We start from the raw sequence: 23,924 nt of genomic DNA, 5'->3' as shown, positions 1-23,924 counted from the left end.
GGAGTGGGCCTAAGGTTTCTGGGATGATGGAGTTGATGTGAGCAATGACCAGCCTTTCAAGGTACTTCATGGCTACAGACGTGAGTGCTACGGGTGTAGTCGTTTAGGCAGGTTACCTTCGTGTTCTTGGGCTCAGAGACTATGATGGTCTGCTTAAAACATGTTGGTATTACACACTCAGACAGGGAGAGGTTGAAAATGTCAGTGAAGACACTTGCCAGTTGGTCAGCGCATGCTTGCAGTACACGTCCTGGTTATCTGTCTGGCCCTCCGGCCTTGTGAATGTTGACCTGTTTAAAGGTCTTACTTTCTCACATCGGCTGTGGAGAGCGAGATCACACAGTCTTCCGGAACAGCTGGTGTGCTCATGCATGTTTCAGTGTTATTTGCCTCGAAGCGAGCATAGAAGTAGTTTAGCTCATCTGGTAGGCTTGTGTCACTGGGCAGCTTTCAGTTGTGCTTCCCATTGTAGTCTGTAATGGTTTGTAACCCCTGCCACATCCAACGAGCGACAGAGCCGGTATAGTACGATTAGATCTTAGTCCAAACGCTTTTCCTGTTTGATGGTTCGTCGGAGGGAATAGCGGGATATCTTATAAGCTTCCGGGTTAGTCCCGCTCCTTGAAAGCAGCAGCTCTACCCTTTAGCTCAGTAATCTACACCTAATACACACATAAGCAACGCAGCCAAATGAGGACGACTCTTTGTAGGTTCAGTCCAGGCCAGGATTGGCAAATCTAATAAGAACTCAGTAGCCAAATCAAGTACTCAAAACTCAATTTGAATAACAACTCAGTATATCTTCAGTACTGCTCAGAGTAATGATTAAATACAGTACCATGAGTGCCTCCGCAATAGAAACGACACTCACATTGTCACTGTGAGACTGATGTTGACTGAGTCATAAGCGGTGTCCCAAATGACACCCTATTCCCTTTATAGTGCACTACCTTTAACCAGGGCCCATAGGGCTAAGGTCAAATGTTGTGCACTATGTGGGGAATAAGGGATGATTTGGGATGTAGCCAAAATTGACATTGATCATGTCTCGAGGCATCCATAGGATGAAAGGAAAAACCCTTTCATTTTGTTTTGACGACTGTAATACAGCCTTTTGGTGTAATGAAAGGTGTCCCTGTGACATTATGAAATGTAGCCTACTGACAGAGCAAAGTTTGAGATTGACTACATTAGTCAGATTGCACAGAATCACTGATCTAAAAATCCTCTTGCGTCCCAAATATCTACTCATTATGTGATCCTAGCAAACCGGGAACATTCCTAAGACATTAGCTAAGATTCCTATTAAGTTCTAGTTAGGGTTATATCTAAAATTAGGATAATGAACACCCCAAAAACATTCAAATAATGTTCATAAATGTTCTCCTAACGTTCACTAAAATGTTGTCCAGAACATCTGTCACAACCAACACAGAACATTCCCCAATCGTTATCATTAGGTTTTCAGGTAATGAAATCACACAAATTATCAAAACAGGAAGTGAGAAATCTGAGCTTTGTATGTATTCACCAGAGTCCCCAATGAAATCCTCTTGAGATAGTAATGATGTTGCACTGCCTAGGGGTTCCACTAGATGTCAACCATCAATAGAAATTTGAATGGGACTTCTACGGTGTTGTGGGAGTGAATGAGAGCAGAATCTATCAGGTGTCTGGCAGTCAGCCATTTTCTGATCACGCTTATTCCTCATGGTATCCACTTGCGTTCCATTGCTCATGAAGACACAAAGGAATACTCCGGTTGGAACTTTATTGAAGCTATATGTTAAAAACATCCTAACGATTGATTCTGTACTTAGTTTGAAATGTTTCTTCGACCTGTAATATAACTTTTTGAAGTTTTTGTCCGATGTAACGCTGACCAGAATGAGCGTTTGGATATGTATACCAAACACGCTAACAAAAGAAGGTATTTGGACATAAATAACGGACATTATCGAACAAAACAAACATTTATTGTGGACCTGGGATTCCTGGAGTGCTTTCTGATGTAGATCATCAAAGGTAAGGGAGTATTTATCATGTAACTTCTTGTTTATGTTGACGCCATCATTGCGGCTATTGTGACTTTTCCTTCTGAGCGCCGTCTCAGATTATTGCATGGGTTTCTCTTTCCGTAAAGTTTTAAAAAAAATCTGACGGTTGCATTAAGGAGAGGTATATCTATAATTCCATGTGTATAACTTGTATTATCATCTACATTTATGATGAGTATTTCTGTTGAATGATGTGGCTATGCAAAATCACTGGATGTTTTTGGAACGAGTGAATGTAACGCGCCAATGTAAACTCATATTTGGATAAATATGAACTTTATCAAACAAAACATACATGTATTGTGCAACATTAAGTCCTATGAGTGTCATCTGATGAAGATGATCAAAGGTTTGTGATTAAGTGTATCTCTATTTGTGGTTTTTGTGACTCTGGCTGGAAAATCTTTGGCTGGAGAAATGGCTGTGTTTTTCTCTGGCTATGTGGTGACCTAACATAATCGTTTGTGGTGCTTTTGCTGTAAAGCATATTTGAAATCAGACACTGTGGTAGGATTAACAACAAGATTAGCTTTAAAATGGTATGAGATACATGTATGTTTGGGGAATTTTAATTATGAGATTTTTGATGTTTTGAAATTGGCACACTGCACTTTCACTGGCCGTTGTCATATTGTTCCCGTTAAAGGGATTGCAGCCATAAGAAGTTAAATCACTCATAACAAGAAGTAGGGAATATTCCCACAATGCTCTCATAAAGCTATAGTGTGCCGTTATGACATGATGTTTTCAATAACGTTCCCCTAAACATTATTCAGCAAATCATCGTTGGATTCAAATAAATTGGTTCTGAGAAAACCCTGGTTAGGGTTTGAGTTAATATTAGGCTGATAATGTCCCACAAACATTCAAATGTTTTTGATCACCAAATATGTTTTTCTAAGAAAAAGTTACAGAAAGCTTAGATTCTGTCAAACATGTTATTGTTACATACCATGACTCTTACGGAGGGAGACAAAAGGCAACAGTCTGGTTTCAGTCACTGATAAGGTAGGACAGCCGTGGATTAGGGAGGAGTGAGGAATTTGTCCCAAGGTCAAGTCAGGTGATGTGAGAAGTCCTATTACACACACATATACTTCCATTCCCATATTGGTTCTAGCATGAGGCAGGGCCATGACTACACCAGTGAGGGGAACCAATTAAGTTCCTGTCCAGCAGCAGAGATGTATTGGCTGTCTAGATTTGCAAAGAATTGACTCCTTCTAGTAGGAGGGTATAAATATATGTGCTTGTGTAATCATGTTTTTTGTCTTTGCAGCTGTTTGACACAGTGGGTGAATAACATTGGTATGAGACTTTTACTAGTCGTCTGTTTGTTTAGAACCTAACACCAGTAAGATAACACTAACACATTAAAGAAACCACTGTTCAAAGGTGAATTGTATAATTCTGGGAACATATGAAAACCATTCTAAGAACATTCAAACATTTTAAGAATGACATATCACTGAAAGTCATGTCACTGATTTTGTGTTTTGGGAAACTATCTCTTGCAAAATCCCCACAATGTTCACACAACCTAAAGAAATTTGTTTTTTTGCACACTAAAATAACATTGTATAGTCATCTGCACACCTGGACAGTTTTGGTGTTTTGGGAACATATCTTTTGTGACATCCCCACAATGTTCCCACAACCTAATTAAACTTTCTGAGAACCTTCAAAGAACAGACTAAATGTTTTCTGGGAACGTTCTTGCAAAGTCAAGCGAATGTTTATACAAACATTATATACTGATCATCACAACTGGACAGTTTTCGTGTTATGAGAACATTTGCTACAACCTAACCAATGTTCTGAGAACTTACACAGAACCAGTTTTTGTTTGCTGGGATCAAGATTAGGGATTCTGTGCCTTGCCTGGCTCAAACTGATCCCTAAAACATACTGATCGACAGTGTTGTGGCTGCTGACTGACTGACACTCACAAGAAGAGTGGCTGCTTGGGAAACTCTTGCGTCCCTCTGATACCAGGTATGGTTCTCCGGTGCACAGCATCTTAACATTCACCTGTCCATCTGGGAAACAACGCTGGAAGTAGTCTGGCCTGGGTCTGCAGAGAAAAGGAAGAAGACATTTCAATCAATCGCTAAAGTTATGTCACCTAAAGTTAACTTTAAGTACATGTCAAGGCATTTAGTTAATTATTTAAATCACAACCAGACGTGATTGGGAGTCCCATAGGCAGTCATTGTAAATAAGAATTTGTTCATAACTGACTTGCATAGTTAAATAACGGTTAAATAAAAATAAAATAAATACAATTAAGTGCCACACCGCATAACTGAATGGTGAATGCCAATTTAAATAAGGTACTCATTGATATATAATTCAACCTTGCCCAAACAGTTTTTGAGTCTATTTGGTGTACTGCAATGACGTATTTACCTGCCAACGATCAACTTGATAGTGTTTGTGAAGACTCCATTCAAGGCTAGAGCCAGTGAGACAGCTACAGGACATAGAAAGAACCAGAGACAGAAACAAGTTTTACAGAGACACAGAGTAAAACACAACACAGCAAAATGATTGATCAACTGGGGTTGACACAGCACTTACAACCTCAACAATAAACCTGAGTCAGAGGGCACGCATGTATCTATTACAGATGAATGATAATCAATGGGGGTTTTGAGCTCCATTGTACTGTTTTCTTCGCAACTCTGGTAGAGATACTGGATCTGTGCCAGTTATTCTGCATTTGATGTAGTAATAAAACAGAACATTAAAGGGATATGTTTTTTTAACCTTTATTTAACTAGGCTAAAACAAATTCTTATTTTCAATGACAGCCTAGGAACAGGGGGTTAACTGCCTTGTTCAGGGGCAGAACAACCTTTTTACCTTGTCTGCTCAGGGATTCAATTTTGCAACCTTCCAGTTACTAGTCCAACGCTCTAACCACTAGGCTACCTGCCGCCCCAGGATTCTGGGGCCTGGATATAGCAGAGGTGACTGGAAGGATAGCAAGCTAATAGAGTAATTACAGTTGAAGTCGAAAGTTTACATATACTTAGGTTGGATTCATTAAAACTTGTTTTTCAACCACTCCACAAATGTCTTATTAACAAACTATAGTTTTGGCAAGTCGGTTAGGACATCTACTTTGTGCATGACACAAGTAATTTTTCCAACAATTGTTTACAGACAGATTATTTCACTTACAATTCACTGTATTACAATTCCAGTGGGTCAGAGGTTTACATACACTAAATTGACTGAGCCTTTAAACTGATTGAAAATTCAAGAAAATTATGTCATGGCTTTAGAAGCTTCTGATAAGCTAATTGACATAATTTGAGTCAATTGGAGGTGTACCTGTGGATGTATTTCAAGGCCTACCCTCAGTGCCTCTTGCTTGACATCATGGGAAAATCAAAAGAAATCAGCCAATACCTCAGAAAAAATATTGTAGGTTCATCCTTGTGAGCATTTTCCAAATGCCTGAAGGTACCACATTCATCTGTACAAAATAGTACCCAAGTATAAACACCATGGGACCACGCAGCAGTTATACCACTCAGGAAGGAGACGCGTTCTGTCTCCTAGAGATGAACGTACTTTGGTGCGAAAAGTACAAATCAATCCCAGAACAACAGCAAAGGACCTTCTGAAGATGCTGGAGGAAAATGGTACACAAGTATATTTATCCACAGTAAAAATAGTCCGATATCGACATAACCTGAAAGGTTCTGGCAAATTGCCTTAAGGACAACAAAGTCAGGGTATTGGAGTGGCCTTAACAAAGCCTTGACCTCAATCCTATAGAACATTTGTGGGCAGAACTGAAAAAGTGTGTGTGAGCAAGGAGGCCTACAACCCTGACTCAGTTACACCAGCTCTGTCAGGAGGAATGGGCCCAAATGTACCCATCTTATTGTGGGAAACTTGTGGAAGGCTATCCGAAACATTTGACACAAGTTAAACAATTTAAAGGCAATGCTACCAAATACTAATTGTGTGTATGTAAAATTCTGACCCACTGGGAATGTGATGAAAGAAACACAAGCTGAAATAAATCATTCTCTCAACTAATATTCTGACATTTAACATCATTAAAATAAAGTGGTGATCCTAACTGACCTAAGACAGGGACTTTTCCGCGGATTAAATGTCAGGAATTGTGAAAAACAGAGTTTAAATGTATTTGGTTAAGGTGTATGTAAACTTCCAACTTCAACTGTATGTAAACTGGACACTATGTATCTGGAGGCTGCATTTATTGTAGCTGGGGATTTTAACAAAGCAAATTTGAGAACAAGGCTACCTAAATTCTACCAGCATATTGATTGCATGACATGCAGGGCTAATACTCTCAACCACTGCTACTCCAACTTCCGCGATGCATAAAAAGCCCTCCTGCACCCTCCCTGCGGCAAATCCGACCGTGCCATCTTGTTTGTTCCGTCTTATAGGTAGACACTCAAACAGGATGTACCAGTGACAAGAACCATTCAATGCTGGTCGACCAATCAGAAGCCACGCTTCAACTTTATATATATACATGTACATTTTTTCACTTTGTTTGTGGTGTGTTACCTTATGACATTAGATCAATGTTAGCTGCCAACTTGGGCCTTATCTTAAATATTTAACTTCTGTGTTTGGAGACATTGGATCAGCATTCTTGTCACGTCTCCTGTTCGTTCCTTGTTGTAGGGAAGCTAATGATCCATCATGTATGACATTACTGGGAGTGTGTAAACATATTTATTATTAGCATAGCATTTTTGTATGTTCTCTAAAGTTATGTTCTTGAAAATGTATCAATTTACCAATTTGGCCACTTGGAGGCCACTACATTTAGGCAACTTGTGAGGGATACCTTGGTGACTTCAAACTAAATTTCATGAAGCTTGCTCATTCTTGAAGTTATCAGTCTGAAACTTTGCACGTACGCTGTTGCCCTCTTGTGGACATCATCCTATCTGTATGTATGGCTTTGCTTTTTCATGTCAAAGGTGATGCAACACAAATAAAAATAGAAAACATATGTTTTTTTGTTTGTTTTACCTTTTACCAGATCTATTGTGTTATGTTCTCCTACATTAATTTCACATTTGTACAAATTTCAAAGTGTTTCCTTTCAAATAATATCAAGAATATGCATTTCCTTGCTTCAGGTCCTTGGCTACAGGCAGAGATTGAAAAGAAGGGTGTGATCCATATTAACCTCTTGAGTGTAGGGGGCAGGATTTTCGTTTTTGGCTAAAAAACATACCCATTTGAAACTGCCTATTTCTCAGGCCCAGAAACTAGAGTATGCATATAATTGTCACATTATGATATAAAACACTCTAAAGTTTCCAAAACTGTCAAAATATTGTCTGTGAGTATAACAGAACTGATATTGCAGGCGAAAATCTGAGGAAAATCAAACCAGTAAGTGCTGTTTTTCCAGTAAGCTCTCTGTTCCATTGGATGCCTTGCCTCCATTTAAAGGGAAATCAACCAGATTCCTTTTCCTATGGCTTCCATAAGGTGTCAACAGTCTTTAGACATATAGTTTCACGCTTTTATTTTGAAAAATGAGCGAAAAAGATCAAATCAAATCAAATTGTATTTGTCACATACACATGGTTAGCAGATGTTAATGTGAGTGTAGCGAAATGCTTGTGCTTCTAGTTCCGACAATGCAGTAATAACCAACAAGTAATCTCGCTAACAATTCCAAAACTACTACCTTATAGACACAAGTGTAAGGGGATAAAGAATATGTACATAAAGATATATGAGTGAGTGATGGTACAGAGCGGCATAGGCAAGATACAGTAGATGGTATTGAGTGCAGTATATACATATGAGATGAGTATGTAAACAAAGTGGCATAGTTAAAGTGGCTAGTGATACATGTATTACATAAAGATGCAGTAGATGATATAGAGTACAGTATATACATATACATATGAGATGAATAATGTAGGGTATGTAAACATTATATTAGGTAGCATTGTTTAAAGTGGCTAGTGATATATTTTACATCATTTCCCATCAATTCCCATTATTAAAGTGGCTGGAGTTGAGTCAGTGTGTTGGCAGCAGCCACTCAATGTTAGTGGTGGCTGTTTAACAGTCTGATGGCCTTGAGATAGAAGCTGTTTTTCAGTCTCTCGGTCCCAGCTTTGATGCACCTGTACTGACCTCGCCTTCTGGATGATAGCGGGGTGAACAGGCAGTGGCTCGGGTGGTTGTTGTCCTTGATGATCTTTATGGCCTTCCTGTGACATCGGGTGGTGTAGGTGTCCTGGAGGGGAGGTAGTTTGCCCCCGGTGATGTGTTGTGCAGACCTCACTACCGTCTGGAGAGCCTTACGGTTGTGGGCGGAGCAGTTGCCGTACCAGGCGGTGATACAGCCCGACAGGATGCTCTCGATTGTGCATCTGTAGAAGTTTGTGAGTGCTTTTGGTGACAAGCCGAATTTCTTCAGCCTCCTGAGGTTGAAGAGGCGCTGCTGCGCCTTCTTCTCGATGCTGTCTGTGTGGGTGGACCAATTCAGTTTGTCTGTGATGTGTACGCCGAGGAACTTAAAACTTACTACCCTCTCCACTACTGTTCCATCAATGTGGATAGGGGGGTGTTCCCTCTGCTGTTTCCTGAAGTCCACAATCATCTCATTAGTTTTGTTGACATTGAGTGTGAGGTTATTTTCCTGACACCACACTCCGAGGGCCCTCACCTCCTCCCTGTAGGCCGTCTCGTCATTGTTGGTAATCAAGCCTACCACTGTTGTGTCGTCCGCAAACTTGATGATTGAGTTGGAAGCGTGCGTGGCCACGCAGTCGTGGGTGAACAGGGAGTACAGGAGAGGGCTCAGAACGCACCCTTGTGGGGCCCCAGTGTTGAGGATCAGCGGGGTGGAAATGTTGTTGCCTACCCTCACAACCTGGGGGCGGCCCGTCAGGAAGTCTAGTACCCAGTTGCACAGGGCGGGGTCGAGACCCAGGGTCTCGAGCTTGATGACGAGCTTGAGGGCACTATGGTGTTAAATGCCGAGCTGTAGTCGATGAACAGCATTCTCACATAGGTATTCCTCTTGTCCAGATGGGTTAGGGCAGTGTGCAGTGTGGTTGAGATTGCATCGTCTGTGGACCTATTTGGGCGGTAAGCAAATTGGAGTGGGTCTAGGGTGTCAGGTAGGGTGGAGGTGATATGGTCCTTGACTAGTCTCTCAAAGCACTTCATGATGACGGAAGTGAGTGCTACGGGGCGGTAGTCGTTTAGCTCAGTTACCTTAGCTTTCTTGGGAGCAGGAACAATGGTGGCCCTCTTGAAGCATGTGGGAACAACAGACTGGGATAGGGATTGATTGAATATGTCCGTAAACACACCAGCCAGCTGGTCTGCGCATGCTCTGAGAGCGTGGCTGGGGATGCCGTCTGGGCCTTGCGAGGGTTGACACGTTAAAATGTTTTCCTCACATCGGCTGCAGTGAAGGAGAGTCCGCATGTTTTAGTTGCGGGCCGTGTCAGTGGCACTGTATTGTCCTCAAAGCGGGCAAAAAAGTTATTTAGTCTGCCTGGGAGCAAGACATCCTGGTCCGTGACTGGGCTGGTTTTCTTTTTGTAATCCGTGATTGACTGTAGACCCTGCCACATACCTCTTGTGTCTGAGCCGTTGAATTGAGATTCTACTTTGTCTCTATACTGACGCTTAGCTTGTTTGATTGCCTTGCGGAGGGAATAGTTACACTGTTTGTATTCGGTCATGTTTCCGGTCACCTTGCCCTGATTAAAAGCAGTGGTTCGGGCTTTCAGTTTCACGTGAATGCTGCCATCAATCCACGGTTTCTGGTTTGGGAATGTTTTAATCGTTGCTATGGGAACGACATCTTCAACGCAGGTTCTAATGAACTCGCTCACCGAATCAGCGTATTCGTGAATGTTGTTGTCTGACGCAATACGAAACATATCCCAGTCCACGTGATGGAAGCAGTCTTGGAGTGTGGAATCAGATTGGTCGGACCAGCGTTGAACAGACCTCAGCGCGGGAGCTTCTTGTTTTCGTTTCTGTCTGTAGGCAGGGATCAACAAAATGGAGTCGTGGTCAGCTTTTCCGAAAGGAGGGCGGGGCAGGGCCTTATATGCGTCGCGGAAGTTAGAATAGCAGTGATCCAAGGTTTTTCCAGCCCTGGTTGCGCAATCGATATGCTGATAAAATTTAGGGAGTCTTGTTTTCAGATTAGCCTTGTTAAAATCCCCAGCTACAATGAATGCAGCCTCCGGATAAATGGATTCCAGTTTGCAAAGAGTCAAATAAAGTTTGTTCAGAGCCATCGATGTGTCTGCTTGGGGGGGAATATATATGGCTGTGATTATAATCGAAGATTACATCACGTCAGTGGATAGCTGGGTGTTCGCAGTTTTGCTTGCGCAACAGAGTGGGGCAGCCATTGTCTCTCCCTCTCATTTTGAAAAAGCGACTGTCCGGGTTGATATATTATCGATTATATATTTTAAAAACAACCTGAGGATTGATTATAATTACGTGTTTGTTTCTGTGGACATTACGGATACTATTTTTGTCTGCGATGTCGTGACCGCTCGAGCCTGTGGAATTCTGAACATAACACGCCAAACAAATGGAGGTAGTTTGGATATAAAAATAATCTTTATGGAACAAAAGGAACATTTATTGTGTAACTGGGAGTCTCGTGAGTGCAAACGTCAGAAGATCATCAGGTAAGCGATTTAATCTATTGCTTTTCTGACTTTCGTGACCAATCTACTTGGCTGCTAGTGTATGTAATATTTTGTCTACTGAGAGTGATATTACATAAACGCTTGTTATGCTTTCGCCGAAAAGCTGTGTTGAAATCTGACACGCCAGGTGGATTAAAACTTCTTCGAGATAGGGGGCGCTCTTTTAATTTTTGGATAAAAAAACGTTCCCGTTTTAAACAAGATATTTTGTCACGAAAAGATGCTCGACTATGCATGTAATTGACAGATTTGTAAAGAAAAAACTCTGACGTTTCCAAAACTGCAAAGATATTATCTGTGAGTGCCCCAGAACTAATGCTACAGGCGAAACCAAGATGAGATTTCATACAGGAAATGGTCCAGATTTTGAATGCCCTGTGTTCCAATGTCTCCTTATATGGCTGTGAATGCGCCAGGAATGAGCCTGCACTTTCTGTCGTTTCCCCAAGGTGTCTGCAGCATTGTGACGTATTTGTAGGCATATCATTGGAAGATTGACCCTAAGAGACTACATTTACCAGGTGTTCACCTGGTGTCCTCCGTCGAAATTATTGCGTAATCTTCAGGTCCATGCGCGTTCCATTTTCTTCAGAGGAGAAACCAAACTGCCACTAATGATTTATCATCGATAGATATGTGAAAAACACCTTGAGGATTGATTCTAAACAACGTTTGCCATGTTTCTGTCGATATTATGGAGTTAATTTGGAAAAAAAGTTCATGTTGTAATGACTTAATTTTCGGGTTTTTTCTTACCCAAACGTGATGAAGAAAACGGAGCGATTTGTCCTACACAAATAATCTTTTTGGAAAAACTGAACATTTGCTATGTAACTGAGTCTCCTCATTGAAAGAAAACATCTGAAGTTCTTCAAAGGTAAATTATTTTATTTGAATGCTTTTCTTGTTTTTGTGAAAATGTTGCATGCTGAATGCTAAGGTTAAATGCTATGCTAGGCTATCAATACTCTTACACAAATGCTTGTTTAGCTATGGTTCAAAAGCATATTTTGAAAATCTGAGATGACAGTGTTGTTAACAAAAGGCTAAGCTTGAGAGCTAATATATTTATTTCATTTAATTTGCGATTTTCATGAATAGTTAACTTTGCGTTATGCTAATGAGCTTGCGCGATAATTACACTCCTGGATACAGGTTTTTTTCCGTAGCCAAACGTGATGAACAAAACGGAGCGATTTGTCCTACACAAATAATCTTTTTGGAAAAACTGAACATTTCCTATCTAACTGAGAGTCTCCTCATTGAAAACATCTGAAGTTCTTCAAAGGTAAATTATTTTATTTGAATGCTTTTCTTGTTTTTGTGAAAATGTTGCATGCTGAATGCTAAGGTTAAATGCTATGCTAGGCTATCAATACTCTTACACAAATGCTTGTTTAGCTATGGTTCAAAAGCATATTTTGAAAATCTGAGATGACAGTGTTGTTAACAAAAGGCTAAGCTTGAGAGCTAATATATTTATTTCATTTCATTTGCGATTTTCATGAATAGTTAACGTTGCGTTATGCTAATGAGCTTGCGCGATAATTACACTCCTGGATACAGGTTTTTTTCGTAGCCAAATGTGATGAACAAAACGGAGCGATTTGTCCTACACAAATAATATTTTTGGAAAAACTGAACATTTGCTATCTAACTGAGAGTCTCCTCATTGAAAACATCTGAAGTTCTTCAAAGGTCAATTATTTTATTTGAATGCTTTTCTTGTTTTTGTGAAAATTTTGCATGCTGAATGCTAAGGTTAAATGCTATGCTAGGCTATCAATACTCTTAAACAAATGCTTGTTTAGCTATGGTTCAAAAGCATATTTTGGAAATCTGAGATGACAGTGTTGTTAACAAAAGGCTAAGCTTGAGAGCAAATATATTTATTTAATTTCATTTGCGATTTTCATGAATAGTTAACGTTGCGTTATGCTAATGAGCTTGAGGCTATAAATAGGATCCCGGATACGGGATTGCTCGTCGCAACAGGTTAACAACAAGCTAAGCTGTGTTTTGCTATATTGCACTTGTGATTTCATGAAAATTAAATATTTTTAGTAATTTCATTTGAATTTGGCGCGCTGCAATTCAGCGGGTGTTGATGAAAATGATCCCGCTAAAGGGATGGGTGCTTCAAGAAGTTAACAACTTCTCTCGTGGTGCCCCAAATTGCTAATGAGTTGATTGTTACATGATAAATTTAATCGGTAACAATTAAACATAGTTAGTTGATTCGATAAATAAAAGTAATCAGATTAATGAAAGCAAAGTCACGACAGTAACTTAAATTCTAAATAAATCACTGACAGTGTCACCAATAAACCACCCCCACACCATCACACCTCCTCCTCCATGCCTCATGGTGGGAACCACACATCCGGAGATCATCCGTTCACCTACTCTGCTTCCCAGAAAGACACGATGGTTGGATCCAAAAATCTCAAATTTGGACTCATCAGACCAAAGGACAGATTTCCATTGCTCATGTTTTTTGGCCCAAGCAAGTCTCTTCTTCTTATTGGTGTCCTTTAGTAGGGGTTTCTTTGCAGCAATTCGACCATGAAGGCCGGATTCACGCAGTCTCCTCTGAGCAGTTGATGTTGAGATGTGTCTGTTACTTGAAATCAGTGAAGCATTTATTTGGGCTGCAATCTGAGGTGCACGTAACATTAATGGACTTATCCTCTGCAGCAGAGGCAACTCTGGGTTTTCCTTTCCTGTGGCAGTCCTCATGAGACCCAGTATCGTCATAGCGCTTGGTCGTTTTTGCGACAGCACTTGAAGCAACTTCAAGTTCTTGACATTTAACGACATTTAGCAAAATGCGTAGCACTCAGAATTAAAAGGGTTTTTACCAGATATTGTTCATCCTGATCAGACAGGTTTTTTACATGGACGATACATTGGAGATATACGACAACTATAATAGAACATCATGAAATTTATAAGAAGCCAGGAATGGTATTTATAGCGGATTTAGAAAAGGTAGTAGATAAAGTAAGACTGAATTTTGTTTATAAATGCCTGGATTTTTTCAATTGCGGTAATTCTCTTATAAAATGGGTAAAAGAATGTATAGCAACCCCAGGTTGGAATAAAAATAGCATAAATAGTTAAGTATACCAGTTTCATTTGAGTACCAGGATGTTGACAACTGTGCCATACAGATTGCAAAATAGTTGGGAAGAGATTTTTGATGTACCGATTCCATGGTACAGGGTGTATGAGTTGATATATCAAACAACGCAAGATTCAAGACTTCGTGCTTTTCAGCTAAAATTATTATATAGAATACTTGCCACCAACAAAATGTTGAATATTTGGGACGTAAAATCATTGAAGCTCTGCAGATTTTTATGTGAGGACACAGAATCAATAGACCTATATTTTGGTTTTGCCCTCAGGTAGCCTGTTTTCCGGTCTCAGGTTCAGGAATGGCTGAAAATGCACGGCATTGATCTAAAATTGACCCTAGAAATAGTACTGTTAGGAGATCTGGAGAGACCGGGTCAGTCAATTACTAATATACTAATACTCTTAGTAAAATTATTTATCTTCAACTGGCAATCTGTGTATTCTATTCGATTATATAGATTGAAATTGTACTTTAAACATCACAGCATAGTTGAAAGATATGTATTTTGTAGAAAGTCGAAATGGGTGGCCAGCAGAGGTAGATGGGATGGGCTGAGGGAAACTGAGGGTTGGGATGTGGAATTGGAGACAAGTGGGAGAGGAGCTGCTGTGTGAGAGATAGAATGATGGTCAAAGAGAAGAGTAAAAAAAAAGTCAAAATAAAACATAATAAAAAGTACATTTGAATGACACAAAGTGGTAGTGTTTTTTACAACTAATATTGGTTTGCCTGAGGCTGGTGCCGTGCTGGTGTTTGTACACATGCATATACACACACTCTCATTCAAATAAACACATACAATACACACATACATGTAATAGTGCCAGAATGCACATACACATATACAGTTGGCATAGCTGTTATGATTTTAGTTGTCCTTGATGTCCTTTGTTTTAAATGTATTTTTTATTGTTTTTAAATTTTACATTCTTGTTTGCTGTTTTCTTCTGTCTTTTCCTTTTTCTCTTTAGTTCATTGTCTTGGCTGTTGGTGCATTGAGGGGTTCTTGGGGGTGGGGAATGGAATTAATTGTATTTTTTATTTTTCTTCCTGGGGGGACTGTGGGTGGGGTCTTGAATGGTTCAGGGACAGCTATTGGGGAACTGTGGGGGGGATCTTGTAGGGTTCGGGTTCACGTTTTTTGGCCTGGTGGTAGATCGGTCAACAGGGCATTGAACAGGGCATCTGTTGGTGGACTGGTATGATGTTGTTAAGCGGCTTCACTGTATTGTATGTTTTGAATATTCAATAAACAATAAAAAAAATAAAAATAAAAACACTGGCCAATTTTCTGTGCAGGTATATCATTAATAGTGTATCTTTAAAACCGCTTTGGGCTAGGTGGGACGCTAGCGGCACACCTGGCCAACATCCAGTGAAATTGCAGAGCGTGAAATTCAAAATACAAAATTGGTAAAAATAAACATGAATAAAAATACAAGTGTCTTAACTTCTTGTTAATCCAGCCGCTCAGATTTCAAAAAGGCTTAACGGCGAAAACACACCATGTGATTATCTGAAGACAGCGCACGTAAAAGAGCATTACAAACATTTTCCAAACAAGCAGAGATGTCACGAATGTCAAAATTAGCGATAAAATAAATCACTTACCTTCGATGAACTTCCTCTGTTTGGAATCACAAAGGTCCCAGTTACATAAGAAATGGTCCTTTTGTTTCCCTCGTTCAAAATGCATACAAATTAATCCCGAAAGTTACAAATAAACTTTGTCCAAACAAGTCAAACAACATTTCCAATCAATCTTCAGGTACCCTAACATGTAAATAAATAATACAATTTAAGACGGAGAATAGTATGTTCATTACTGGACATAAATAACGAAGTGCGCGCCCTCACCGACATGTGCCACAACACTACAGCCAAAATGGGAGCCACTTAGAAAAACTACAAAATCTAGCTAATTTTTCAGAAAACAAGCCTGAAAATCTTTCTAAAGACTGTTGACATCTGCTGGCAGCCCTAGGAACTGCAATCTGGGAGGTAAGTCCTTTGATTTCCCCATAGACAGGCATTTTAAATGGAGTCACCTCCAAAACCTAAAATTACGGATGGATTCTCCTCGGATTTTCTCCTTGCTGTATAAGTTACGTTATACTCACAGACATCATTTTAACAGTTTTGGAAACTTTAGAGTTTTTACTATCCAATACTACTATAATTATATGCATATCCTAGCTTCTGAGCCTGAGTAACAGGGAGTTTACTTTGGGCACTTCATTCATCCAAACTTCCGAATACTGCCCCCTATCCCTAAGAAGTTTAACACATTTAATCTAGCACTGTATTCTACAGTACACAGAACATTTTCCAGTGGTGATTGTAACAATTTTCCAGAGACTATATAGGTCTACACTTTTCCGAGTTAACACTTTGCTAAGCACTTATGCTGCTACCCTTTTTCAGTGTTAACAAATTAACACCTGCAGTGTTACAGACATTTATGTGCCTTTTGAATTAATTGTATAGTTACCAGCCATGACTGTGTTTGTTAGTGACAGCGACATGATTGTTGCAAGGCTGTCTTCATGGCTGCCCTACTTCATTGCACATCCAAATAAAATATTGGAATACTGGTCAATTTATGTAACAGAGATTTGGAATACATTTAACTGAGACAGGAATGGGCATACATTATAAAATACCCAAAATACCAATGTATCAAAGTAAAATATAAGAAACTTGTGCAAAATCTTACATTTCATTACAATACATGTATTTTAAAAACACAAAGTCTAATTTGAAAGTAGCCGGCCAAATGGAAATTTCTTACTCACTAAGATATGTTTTTTTCCCGTTACCTATCTTTGCTGAACGCACTGTCAGTCTGGACAAGTGCATCTGCTAAATGACCAAAACATTTATGTAAATGTAAAAAGGAACAACTGCAAAGCACGCTGGGTATTGTCATTGGCCTTGTTTCTGGGCAGAGCTCATTAGAGTAATACTCAGCATGCTTTGCAATTGTTCGTTTTTACATCTACATTTATATTTAGTTCATTTTGCAGGCACTCTTATCACGTCAGGCTTTAGATTTCAATGTAGGGGGCCACATAAATGTGAACAGCTATAAAGAAATGCTATAGACAAGTATTTTGAAAAGTATCATGTTACAAAATACATTGGAGTGTAGTACAGCCCAGTCTAATAAAACATACAAAAAGCTCAGATGTAATTTAAACATATATTTCAAATACACGTAACAGAAATACTGCCCATCTCTGCTGACAGAAATACACAAAACAGCACCCCTCTTTCTCAGTATGTGTAACCATGTATCTGATTTTGTCTGGACAAAAAAAGTATGGCATGTCATACTAATTCTGTCCCTACAGCATCAGATACATGTGCTACATATTGTAAGACAGACGGGTACTGTTTCATCAGCAGAAAGGAAGAGGCGAAGCGAGAGGGCTTACTCTCACCACAATCTGTCCAGAATAAGTCCAATACGTTTTATGGCCAATAAATTATGCAGACCTAAACTTGTTGCCTGTATTCCCACCTTTGGGAAAATTACTCCTAATGTTGAAGCAGAGACATGAGCATCTTGTCATTATTCAGATCTCTCGTTTCAGCCACTTGCGAATTGGAAAATAAAGTTGGCTGTTGCACAGTGCATCGTTCGGATGCTGGCTTCCCCTAAAGTAAATTGATGTTCTGACAAAATTATATAATTACTCCTGTCTAAATAAAATAATTCAAAATACTTCACCACATAGCATCACTTAGCCAAAGCGGATCATTAGCTTTAAAAAAACAACAACCTATGGATTGTTTCAAATCACAAGTGTGTAGGCCTATTTGGGAAGTGCAACATTTGGGCAACATGTGGCAATAGGCCTAGCTGAATAATGAGTTGCGGGTGTCAGTGAAAAGTATCTAAGATATGTGTGAAGATAATGTGTCTTGAGTATAATTAAAAATGTTGAGACAAGAAGAAAGGGGAGGCGTGTGTGGTGAAGATCTGACATGTTTCTCTCTCTAGAATGAATGATCTCAGCTGTCTCCCGCCAATTCTTGCCAATTCATTGTTTCATTGTGTGAATTGTTTGCCCTTTGATAGTTTATTTTGATAAATTCCCCATTACATATGTCACCAGTAGGCCTAGTAAATGTACCGTTAATCCCGTCTTTTGGTTGCATACATTTCTGTTAATGCATCTATTAACCATTGTGTGGCATTCGTGTTTTTCTTATTCACCCAATGTTTGCGGGTCTGATACAGCCATAGCAATTTACATAACAATAATTCATACTAGATGTTGACTTATATCAATTACAAGCAATATTGATAGCATATATGGTTAATATTTGCCATTTACCTCTATTAGATCATACTTCCGGCGGCCACAGAGATGGCCACCTCGCTTCGCGTTCCTGGTAAACTATGCAGTATTTTGTTTTTTTATGAGTTATTTCTTACATTATTACCCCAGGAAATCTTAGGTTTTATTACATACAGTTGGGAGGAACTATTGGATATAAGAGCAACGTTACCTTACCAACATTACGACCAGGAATAAGACTTTCCCGAAGCAGATCCTTTGTTTGGTCCACCACCCAGGACAATGGATCGGATCCCAGTCGGTGAACTAAACAACGGCGCCGCAGAAGGGGCAGACGGAGCGGTCCTCTGGTCAGGCTCCATGGACGGGCACATCGGGCACCGCTCCCGAGCATACTACTCGCCAATGTCCGGTCTCTTGACAACAAGGTAGACGAAATCCAAGCAAGGGTTGCCTTCCAGAGAGACATCAGAGACTGTAGTGTTCTTTGTTTACCGGAAACATGGCTCACTCGAGACACGCTACCGGAGACGGTACAGCCACCTGGTTTCTTCACGCATCGCGCCAACAGAAACAAGCATCTCTCTGGTAAGAAGAAGGGCGGGGGTGTATACCTTATGATTAACGAGACGAGGTGTCATCATAACAACATACAGGAACTCAAGTCCTTTTGTTCACCTGACCTAGAATTCCTTACAATCAATCGATCATAATCACAGTCGTGTGTATTCCCTCCCACGGCGGCCTTGAAAGAACTTCATTTGACTCTATGTAAACTGGAAATCACATATCCTGAGGCTGTATTTATTGTAGCTGTGGATTTTAACAAGGCTAATCTGAAAACAAGGCTCCCTAAATTTTATCAGCATATCGATTGCGCTACCCGGGCTGGCAAAACTCTGGATCGTTGTTATTCTAACTTCCACGATGCATATAAAGCCCTCCCCCGCCCATCTTTCGGAAAAGCTGACCACGACTCCATTTTGTTACTCCCAGCCTATAGACAGAAACTAAAACAGGAAGCATCCGTGCTCAGGTCTGTCCAACTCTGGTCCGACCAATCGGATTCCACGCTTCAAGATTGCTTCGATCATGTGGACTGGGAAATGTTCCTCATAGCGTTGAACAACAACATTGATGAATACGCTGATTCGGTGAGCGAGTTTATTAGCAAGTGCATCGGTGATGTTATACCCACAGCGTCTATTAGAACATTTCACAGTAGATTGATGGCAGCATTAGCGCAAAACTGAAAGCGCAAACCACTGCTTTTAATCAGGGCAAGGTGACCGGAAATACAAACAGTTTAGCTATTCCCTACGCAAGGCAATCAAACAAGCTAAGCGTCAGTATAGAGTAGAGTCGCAATTCAACGGCTCAGACACAAGTGGTATGTTGCAGGGTCTACAGTCAATCATGGACTACAAAAGAAAAACCAGCCCCGTCGCATACCACGATGTCTGGCTCCCAGACAAATTAAACAACTTCTTTGCTCACTTTGAGGACAATACAGTGCCACTGACACGGCCCGCTACCAAAACCTGCGGGCTCTCCTTCAATGCAGCCAACGTGAGTAAAACATTTAAACGTGTTAACCCTCGCAAGGCAGCAGGCCTAGACAGCATCCCCAGCTGCGTCCTCAGAGCATGCGCAGACCAGCTGGCTTGTGTGTTTACGGACATATTCAATCGATCCTTATCCCAGTCTGCTGTTCCCAAATGCTTCAAGAGGGCCACCATTGTTCCTGCTCCCAAGAAAGCTAAGGTAACTGAGCTAAATTACTACCGCCCCGTAGCACTCACTTCCGTCATCATGAAGTGCTTTGAGAGGCTAGTAAAGGACTATATGACACCCTAGACCCACTTCAATTTGCTTACCGCCCAAATAGGTCCACAGACGATGCAATCTCAACCACACTGCACACTGCCCTAACCCATCTGGACAAGGAATATAGGAATACCTATGTGAGAAGGCTGTTCATCGACTACAGCTCGGCATTTAACACCATAGTACCCTCCAAACTCGTCATTAAGCTTGAGACCCTCGGTATCGACCCCGCCCTGTGCAACTGGGTCCTGGACTTCCTGACGGGCCGCCCCCAGGTGGTGAGGGTAGGTAACATATCCACCCCACTGATCCTCAACACTGTGGCCCCACAAGTGTGCGTTCTCAGCCCTCTCCTGTACTCCCTTTTCACCCATGACTGCATGGCCATGCTCACCTCCAACTCAATCATCAAGTTTGCAGACGACACTACAGTGATAGGCTTGATTACCAACAACGGCGAGGCAGCCTACGGGGAGGAGGTGAGGGCCATCGGAGTGTGGTGTCAGGAAAATAATCTCACACTCAACGTCAACAAAACTAAGGAGATGATCGTGGACTTCAGGAAACAGCAGAGGGAGCAGCCCCCTATCCACATCGACGGGACAGTAATGGAGGGGGTGGGAAGTTAAGTTCCTCGGCGTACACATCACGGACAAACTGAAATGGTCCACCCACACAGACAGCGTGGTGAAGAAGGCGCAGCAGCGCCTCTTCAACCTCAGGAGACTGAAGAAATTTGTCTTGTCACCAAAAACACTCACAAACTAGGGTAGTGAGGTATGCACAATGCAAACTACCTGCCCTCCAGGACACCTACACCACCCGATGTCACAGGAAGGCCAAAAAGGTCATCAAGGACAACAACCACCCGAGCCACTGCCTGTTCACCACGCTATCATCCAGAAGGCGAGGTCCGTACAGGTGCAACAAAGCGGGGACAGAGAGACTGAAAATCAGCTTCTTTCTCAAGGCCATCAGACTGTTAAACAGCCATCAATAACATTGAGGGGCTGCTGCCAACATACGGACTCAAATCTCTAGCCACTTTAATAATGGAAAAATTTACGTAATAAATGTATCACTAGCCACTTTAAACAATGCCACATTATATAATGTTTACATACCCTACATTACTTATCTCATATGTGTATACTGTACTCTATACCATCTACTGCATCTTGCCTATGCCGTTCGGCCGTCACCCATTCGTATATATTTATGTACATATTCTTAGTCATTCTTTTACACTTGTGTGTATAAGGTAGTTGTTGTGAAATGGTTAGGTTAGATGACTTGTCAGATATTACTGCATGGTCGGAACTAGAAAGACAAGCATTTCGCTACACTCGCATTAACATCTGCGTGTATGTGACAAATAAAATTTGATTTGATTTATCAATAAAAGCGCTATTTGTTTTTTGGATACAATGTGAATTTTGAAAACATAAATCTATTATAATGAAGATATGGGTGGAATAAATCATGTTAATATTGAACAAATCTAAATTGAACAAGGTTTTCATCAGTATTAATGTTTATAGCTTTGAACTGAACAAATTGGAAGGACACATTTTACATGCAGTATTTTATGGAAATGATAAATAGCCACATTGCACACAAATTAGAGCCGGTCTACACACCACAAGAGGGAATGATTTTTACTGTCTGTGTGTTGCAAATGTGTTTCTTGCACTTGCTGTATGTGTCCTGTGTCTTCGTGTCCTTCCTGGGTCCACACACATCACAGTGCTTCTTCTTGTTGCTACCGGCTGCAATCTATGCATGGAATATTCCACGCATATGATGAAGTAGCATAGAATGATGAAAACACTTAGTTCAGGAATTTTACTTACATCTCACTAACTCACTAACTCACTCACTCACTCACTCACTCACTCACTCACTCACTCACTCACTCACTCACTCACTCACTCACTCACTCACTCACTCACTCACTCACTCACTCACATATATAGTTACATCAGGCCAAGTTAGGAGAGTCAGACACACACACACACATGCAACAACATCACTCACACTTACTTCCGGTATTGGAGTTGTTGGTTCCGTGGGTCGGGTGGATGGGGTACCAACATCCTCCTCCTGAATCCTCCTTACGATGGCTGCAGAAGCTGGGATCCTTTGAATATTTTACCTTCTCTGGATTTGAGGTCTTGCCCAGCTCCTCGAGAAGCTCCTCTGGAGTTTCCCTCTGTTTAATCTTAGTGCAACGCCATCCAGATGAAAAACACGTTGTACGCACAGATGTCCAAGATGTTGAAGAATATCACCAGTGGCCACCGTAGGGTTCTTCTTTTGCAACTGTAGACAGTCACCAGCTTGTCTAAATTGTCCATTCCTCCTTTTGTGGCATTGTAATCCATTCTGATTTCTGATTTTTGATGTTCCTGGCCACAGATTCTCCCATTCCTATGCAGCATACTCATGAGTACCACATTTTTGGCTTTGTTAGGCACGTTTGACACTAGGGAGGTGTCGGCCGCGAACACAACCTTAGTAGAATTGATTGGCATGTTCTGTGTATTCAACAGCTGAGGTGGGAGCTCTGGTTTATTTTTCCTTACCATCGTCAGCTTCCTCTTGAGGAGCTCCTGTCCCAGCTTGTACGAAGTAAAAAAGCTATCGCATGTGATGTTGTTGCAACGGAGTCCCTGTGTCATGTCCAGGACAACCAGCATCCCTTGGTTCTTTTCAGGGGCTCCACCATCTGGCTACCTTGTATACACTTGCAAGTTCCACACATATGATAAAGCAGCTTCACAGGCAGCCCAGATCTTGATTCCATATTTTGCGGGTTTAGATGGTATGTACTGCCTGAAGGGGCAGCGGCACCTAAATGGCATAAGCTGCTCATCAACAGTAATTTTGGGCCCAGGGTTGTAAAACAGGGGAAGGCTGTCCACCCACTTGTCCCACAGTGACTTTATAGACACTAGCTTGTATCTCTGCCGCCGAGCTGGTCTGGGGTCTCAGTTATCGAAGTGGTTCATCCTGGAAATAATATTGAAGTTTTCCAAAAACATTGTTGCACAGAAAAGTTCTCTGCCAGTTTCTGCATCCCACAAGGTTTGAATCTGAAAACACCAGCAAGGATAAGAATCCAAAAGTATGCATGTAAATTAGTTTGGTCCATCTCCTTCCATCTCTCTCCAAAAACACGCCTTCCCTCTAAATAGGTGCAGCCCAGAATGATTTTCTGGATGGTGTCTGGGATGAACAGTTCAAAAGAAGGCTTTATGTTATGATTTCTTATTTTCTTAACTCACCATGTTCACAGCTCATCAGTTGAGCTTCTCAATAAAAAAATATTCACCTCACACAGTAACATGCTGACCAGACTGCCATCGTGCACATGTTGGTTTTGTCCACCCATACCTTACGCAATCAGGACACGCATTTTGAAATATCAAAACGTGAGGTTGTAATGATTGAATAACATGCATGTGGATATTTATTTTGCAACACGAGCGCACAGGAGCGGTGTGGTCAGCATGTAAGTCAACGATGTCTGTTTATCATGATCTGATGATCCTATATGTCCAGTGGGAACATTAAAACAGCTGTCTGTCCCAAGCTCACTGGCAGGAAACTCTGAGGGCCCGGGATTGGCTAGTTGATATAATGTTACGCTTCACTAGTGACAGCTCAAGACAAATAGAAAGGAAGGCAGACAGGCAGAGTAGAGAGAATAATGCGATTGAAAGAACCTGAATTTTCATCAGGATATGTTCTACTGTTTTTATCTGTCAGCTTTAGGCCTATGTATTCTACTTAGTTAGCAATTAATGTTATAAACCTACTGCTGCGTAGGCCTTTAGGCTATCTTTGAGTTCCATGCGCTCATTTCTTT

The 23,924-nt window shown here is 40.9% G+C and overlaps 1 protein-coding gene across 1 annotated transcript in view; it reads right to left on the bottom strand.

The window, feature by feature from the left end:
- LOC112253506 (phospholipid phosphatase 4-like) overlaps positions 1 to 23,924 on the bottom strand; it is a 128,417-nt gene that overhangs the window by 21,758 nt on the left and 82,735 nt on the right. The window contains exons 5-6 of the mRNA XM_024425458.1: positions 4,467 to 4,530; positions 4,007 to 4,131 (exon numbers count right to left, since the gene is read on the bottom strand). Coding sequence (XP_024281226.1) covers positions 4,007 to 4,131; positions 4,467 to 4,530 — 189 coding nt within the window. The remainder of the gene's footprint in view (positions 1 to 4,006; positions 4,132 to 4,466; positions 4,531 to 23,924) is intronic.

Source organism: Oncorhynchus tshawytscha, linkage group LG06, assembly GCF_018296145.1.
Source record: "Oncorhynchus tshawytscha isolate Ot180627B linkage group LG06, Otsh_v2.0, whole genome shotgun sequence".
Lineage (NCBI taxonomy): Eukaryota > Metazoa > Chordata > Actinopteri > Salmoniformes > Salmonidae > Oncorhynchus > Oncorhynchus tshawytscha.
The sequence above is the reverse complement of the archived record's forward strand: the minus strand, read 5'-3'. Positions and strand labels throughout refer to the sequence as shown.